This window comes from Austrofundulus limnaeus, unplaced genomic scaffold (genome assembly GCF_001266775.1).
Source record: "Austrofundulus limnaeus strain Quisiro unplaced genomic scaffold, Austrofundulus_limnaeus-1.0 Scaffold613, whole genome shotgun sequence".
NCBI lineage: Eukaryota > Metazoa > Chordata > Actinopteri > Cyprinodontiformes > Rivulidae > Austrofundulus > Austrofundulus limnaeus.
This window is the reverse complement of record NW_013953015.1, coordinates 95683-101877: the sequence shown is the minus strand read 5'-3', so window position 1 is coordinate 101877 and position 6195 is coordinate 95683. Positions and strand designations below refer to the sequence as shown.

Sequence of the window (6195 nt, the reverse complement as noted above, 5' to 3'; positions counted from 1 at the left end):
TGACCCGAAACAAGGTGAAGACACACCAGGATGTCTCAGAGACACTGACCAACTACAGTCCAGACCTGAACCCCATCCAACATTTTTGTAGAGACCTGAAAATAGCTCCACCGACAGCTCCCATCCAACCGGACCGAGTTTCAAAGGATTTACAACCCAATACCCCAACAGTGATGAGTGAAGGAGGTCTGAATACTTTCTGCAGAAATAGGTTTGACTCAGTGAGGTCTTTCTTGACTCAGGCCCTTTCCCAATCAGTGGCTACACACTCGCCCTACTCCCTGCTCACTCAGTTTGTGCGTTCCCGCGGAGGGTTGGCCATATTAAGTCCCATCTGAAACCAATTGGGTACAAGGGCGAGTGGCTTATTAAGCCCTCCACAGCGAGTCTACATCCAGTGCAGACTTGATCAGCAGGTGCAGCACCAAAGAGTGGTCGACATGGAGCACGGACGTATAAATATAAGTTCCGCATTTGTTTTGTACACATATTTACTAAGTAAACACCTCACCAACAAATATAATTTCACATAAATCATGTTTAATTCAATTAAAACTTTATTAAAGACACAGAACCATGGTCCACATTTAAAAAAAGAATAAAGAAACATTTAAAAAATAAAGAATAAATAAATAAATTATTTAAAAAATGTTAAAAGTGCTATTATTTTGACAAGTTATCACACTGTGTTTGTTACAAATACATATTCATTTCTGAAAATTCTAAAATGTGGGCCTAATTCAATTATTATTTTTTGGTCCTATTAAAAAAAAGTTTGTTCTGCAGTCAGTCGCTGCCAGAGGTTGGACTGTTACCGTGGTGACGACAGCTTCCTGTTCCGGTGGCGTGATGAGAGCCCGTCTCAAAAGAGGAGGGTGTATACAGTGCCATCAAGGGGACTCAGTTCAGCTGCGAGGGGGCTTCACAGCGAGTGTAGTTTGTAGGGAGTAGGGCAAGTGTGTAGCCACTGATTGGGAAAGGGCCAAAGGCACCATCCAGACAGCAGCATGTCTTCCGGAAACAGAACCTCTCAGGGGTTGTACCACCAGGTGGTGCCACAGTAAGCTTCCCTCGTTCCAGTTCCCTCATGCTTGAACTGTTGGACTTGCTTGAACTACAGGCCATCTTCTCACGTATCCAACAATCTGTGAGGGTTTACCTCCTGTCACCCTCAGAGCAAACACACAAACATGGTCTGACCTGGTTGGAAGTCTGCTAATCCCATCAGGCACCTGAGCGATCAGACACACCACATGGTTAATCTGACCCATTAATGACCGGCCTTTTTTTTTCTGTTTCAGAGGATCCTGATGAGATTACCGATGCACTCAGACATCTGTTGRTTAACATCAGATCATTCCACTGATCTGCTGCTCCTCCTCAGTCTGACTCTGCTCTGCTTCTTGTTGGTCTTTATTCTCAGTTTTGGAAACCACGCAAGCTACGACCTGACAGCTTTGTTGTTTTCACTTTATTTTTTTATCAGCGTAGTGAAGACTGGATGTTGATTTCTGAATAACAAACCCATCAACACCCAGAGGTCTGAGACAGAAACGCAACAAAGAAACTTGGAACAGGAAATTACATGTCCAGCTAAAAGAAACATGAATTTAAAGAAAGCAATTTTTCAGTCCAGTGATGCTGTGAGGAATGAAGCTGAAGAAGTCGACTGATGTGGACTGAAGAGTGACAGAAGAACCAGGATAATAAAAAGTCTCAACATAAAGAAACTAGAGTAAGAAGATTACTCAGAAGACACGCCGACTTCAAGAAGACGATGATGGATTAAACTGAAGCAGGAGTTCTCACAGCTTCAGACAATTACATGAAACCTGTGAGTACAGTTTATCTTTTATCACAACAAACTAAATTTAATTCTTCAGGTTGCTTCTTTTTGAACCATCCGATCTAATAATCCTCTCAGAAAGTCCAACAAAGACCTGAACACCTGTTCGCAAACAGGAGACAACGAAGCAGTGTTTGAGACACTGGTAGTTAAAAGATCAAAGGTTCATAAAATTTAAAGCACTTCTTAAAGTGCTGATTTCTTCTTACGTCTTATTTATATCTGTTGGTTAAATTGTGATCTAAAATATTATGGTTCGTTTAATTACAACATATATTAATGCTGTTGATTTACTTTAACTGAATTCATGGCTTGTGGATGGGAATGTTGTGTGTAAAAACACAGATGTGAATGCTTATCTTTGTAACTTGTTAATTTAGCTTGCAGAGTAGAGTTACTTTTATGACCCGCTGTTAGACAGGTGGGTCGGGGTAAAATAAATCGAGGACCTGGGGAGAACAGGAGATTGCATGGTCATATAACAGGAAGACACTCAGCCCTCTTTGAAGGGGACTCTTTAAAAACCTGACTGTTGTACAGAAATACAATTCATCTTCTTGACATCGTATGTATTGTACCATGTCTGTATATGAATTCCTTGCGGCAAGTAAAAAGAGAGCTCAGCCAGAACTGCTGTTTGTTCGTCATTCCTTGAGTCTTGATAATTAATTTATCTAATATCTGATAAATATATATTATTATTAATATATATTTATATTTTTCCCAATTAAAAACATACATGAAAGCATGCGCCCTGATCAGTGACTTCTGCCTGTTGGCAGCAGAATATTGAAGAGCCTAAACAGAATTTCACTAAAAACTGATAAATGTTCCCACAGACGTCAAATGGTTGAAGCAAGTGGTAAAAACCAGCCATGTTCAGAGCAGAACGCTCAGACACGTTCTACAGCAGAACTGTATAGATTTTTTTTTATTTCAGCATTTTTCCCAAACAAAACACATCTTATACTACAAACTTTCCTTTTTGTCTACAGTTGCTCATTCCAAACTTTTTGGGTTGTCATCCATAAAATAAGGACTCCTCCTTTTTTGACCATTAAATGTTATGTCCTGTGTTGAACCAATATGGCTTTTGCGATGTGTTTCGTATTTACTTAAATGTCCATAAATGGATCAAATTCTCAATTTATTTAGTATATGTTAAAACTTAATATATAGAGTTTATTCATTTCATTAAAAAACAAAACAAAACAAAACACATTCCATACAACTAACAATGCAAATCAAATAAAATGAAAAGTAGCAGCAGAAGAAAAAAATCTTATATCTGCTCCTACTTACAAAAAAATATATATTAATTTCAAACCAAAATAAACCAAATAAAACTAAAACAAAAATTCAGCTCCCCATACAGTAACTCATACAAGTACAAATTAAACAATTTCATATTTCTTTAACAAATTTACTTTGATCATTTTTTGAAGGAATTAATCGATCCAATGCTTTTATAATAATTTTCCAGATTATTCCATAGCCTCATACCTTTCACTGAAGTGCATCTGTCCTTCAAACTTGTTTGGATTTTTGTTTTAACAAACATTTGTAGTCCATCAAATTATAGCAGCTTTCCCTTTTAACAGAAATAGATTGGATGTTTGAAGGTAACACATTTTTATAAGCTTTATACATAAACTGCAGAACATGACATTCAACCAACTCATAAAATTTTAATAATTTTAATTGATGAAATTGTTTAATTGAATTAATTGTTGTGCACTCTGCATAGATTTCATTTAAGTTTAATTAACTGCACTTAAGCATTTCAAACTTTAAGTATGACTGATTGCTTTTTTGATAATACTTTGGCTAAAAACACAGCATAAAAACATACCACTGCTGCGGGTGCCCCACCTTACATGATGTAGACCTGTGGTGGGCATCCCTTATTGCCTCCTGTTGCCGAGATGGGGGACTTGGAAATGCTCTTTGTCGTCTGTCCCTTTGTCCGTCCCTTCGTTACAATTTCAGAAAGCTGTAACTTTCACATAGAAAGGCTAAATACACCAAATTGGTAGGAGTCATCCATGTTGCGTGCCTGACCATACCATACCATGTGGTCATATGAGATCACCAAAGCCCCGCCCCCTGACAACAGGAAGTGACCGAAACTTAAAAATGAAAATGTTACCATCAGAACCTTCTGCTGCAAAAACTATTTTGATCTGACTATTCTAGTTGTGGAAAACTGACCTGACTGCACATGTCAACCTGACATATTTCCACCTGGCTAGTTGCTAATATGTCAGGGATGCAAAATTGGTTTGTTATGTTTTTATTAGAAACTTTGAAAAAGCACCAAATTATCGAATGCCTTGATGGTCAAAACTGTAGAAACCCAGGGTATTTCAGTGTTTGCTTATTTTAATGTTTGTTTATGTTCATCACGGACGTACAGTAAAACGTCTCTGCACATGCCAGTGCTTCTATTCTGAATAAAAGCCTGGTGCAATGCTCATCATGATTTGATAATTCATGTTGTGCACATATAAATGATAAATTTGGATTATTTAATCCAAATACATTTCAATCCAATTAAATGATTTTGCACAGTTTCCACCTGAAGTTCTACATTTTTGCTTCCCAAAAATGGTGGGAATCTGCATGGCAACAACTGCCTCAACAGATTCTGGGTGTTCTATATCACCTAGCCTAGCATGCTACATTTCCTTCTGTTTCACCACAGATCTCATTTCAGACATCATGTTTAATGTATTTGATGTTCAGGAGGATTAAGTCAGAGGGATGGCAGGATTTAAGACACAAACAAAAGAACAGGAAGGGGTTTGAACTTGGAGTTTCCAAATAAATCTCAGGTACTTTTCAAAGTAAGAGCTCAGCTCTTTTGTAGCTTACATTATTACAAAATGAAGTCCCAAATTCCAGATGGGCATCAGAGAAGGAAGTTGGTGTTTCAGGCAGACCTCATTAGATAGGAAAAATTGGGGAGGATTTTTGTGTATAATTTTTTTGATTTTGTAGTTGTACAGCGAACATGTACTAGCTTGTTTTTGTATCTTGACTCTGAAGCCATCAGAACCAGGAGGCACACTGCCATCCCCTTAGCAGCTGCGAGGGTTGAAATTGCCTCATGTAACCATGGCCGACACCAAAACTGGACTTAGAAATGGGGACTGTGAGGCAGCACGACAGCCCAGTGACATCACCATCAGTTCAAACATTAACCCTGCCCACGGCCTGCGGAGGAAGCACCTGCTGTGGCAGACGGCAGTCAGGAACATCATCGACCAGCACAACCTGTACTCCCTGAGGCTGGCCGGAGGACTGGAGAGGGGTCGACACCGCATCACCGTCACTGACGCCTACATCGCAGACATCAACAGGTACACAGTGATGTCATCACAGGTACACTGCAGGTAAAAAGCTTAACGGTGAGCCTCTGTTTTTGCCTTGCAGGCAGATTCGAAACAAGTCATCACGTGGGACTTTCTGGCAGAAGCGTCGCTCGTCTGCGGCACGCATTCATCCAACATCAGAGAAGATCTCGGCGGAACACCAAACCAAACAACGCTCACTTACCGACTCTGACTTCTTTGTGTCATATGGGTCAACGGTCCGAGGAGTCTTCATTCCCACGCTAAAGCTAACGTTCAAGTACGGATTAACAAACAAGCCTGCACAAACATCAAATTCATAAAGTAAAGTGTTTAATAATCGTTGTGGTCCAAACTCTTCAGGTCTGAGGAGTTCGAGCAGCTCTACCAGCAGTTTTCTTCAGCTCAGAGAAGAACCTCGCTGGTCGTCACCAACCTTATTGACATCTTCACCCGACTCTTTGTCTCGCTGCTAACATGGCCAATGGGCTGGGGGGGTGTGGCCTGTGATTGGCTGACGAGCCTGACGGTTGTCCTGTGGGCGGGGATGTTCTTGCTGTCGCTGGTTAAGAAGGAGATGATGATGTCACCTCAGGGGCTCAGGTATGTTGAGAAGCCCTGAAGCCCTGTTTTATTTAGTCCGGAGTCAGAGTGTAGTCTCGCCTGTTGGTCCTCTCTTAGGTTCCTGTCAATGGTCAGCTGGGCGTCTCAGACCGTCCAGGTGTTGGTTGGAGTTTTCACCTGGAGTGAGATGAATCACTCCTGGTACGTATTTTTTACGCTGTTCTCAACCTACACACTGCTGCCCCTCCCACTTCTCTGGTCCATCGTTGGCGGCGCAACCACCTCAACCCTGCATCTCCTTGTGGACGTCAGCAAAAACTACAGCGACCAGATTGTCATTAGAAAGGTTTGGAAACTTTTCTTTCTCTGTTTCACCTGTAAAGGGGATTTTTTTAAATTGATTTGTTTTTAATTTAATGTTTCATTTTATTT

At 40.4% G+C, this 6195-nt stretch overlaps 1 protein-coding gene across 1 annotated transcript in view; it reads left to right on the top strand.

The window, feature by feature from the left end:
• Positions 1–728: 728 nt before the first annotated feature.
• The window catches only part of si:ch211-132f19.7 (adenylate cyclase type 8), a gene marked incomplete in the record, with an annotated part of 42190 nt that continues 36723 nt past the window's right edge, over positions 729–6195 (top strand). Inside the window, 5 exon segments of the mRNA XM_014027075.1 lie at positions 729–1834; positions 4895–5208; positions 5282–5479; positions 5563–5802; positions 5881–6109. Of these exon segments, the coding sequence (XP_013882529.1) occupies positions 4964–5208; positions 5282–5479; positions 5563–5802; positions 5881–6109 (912 nt within the window).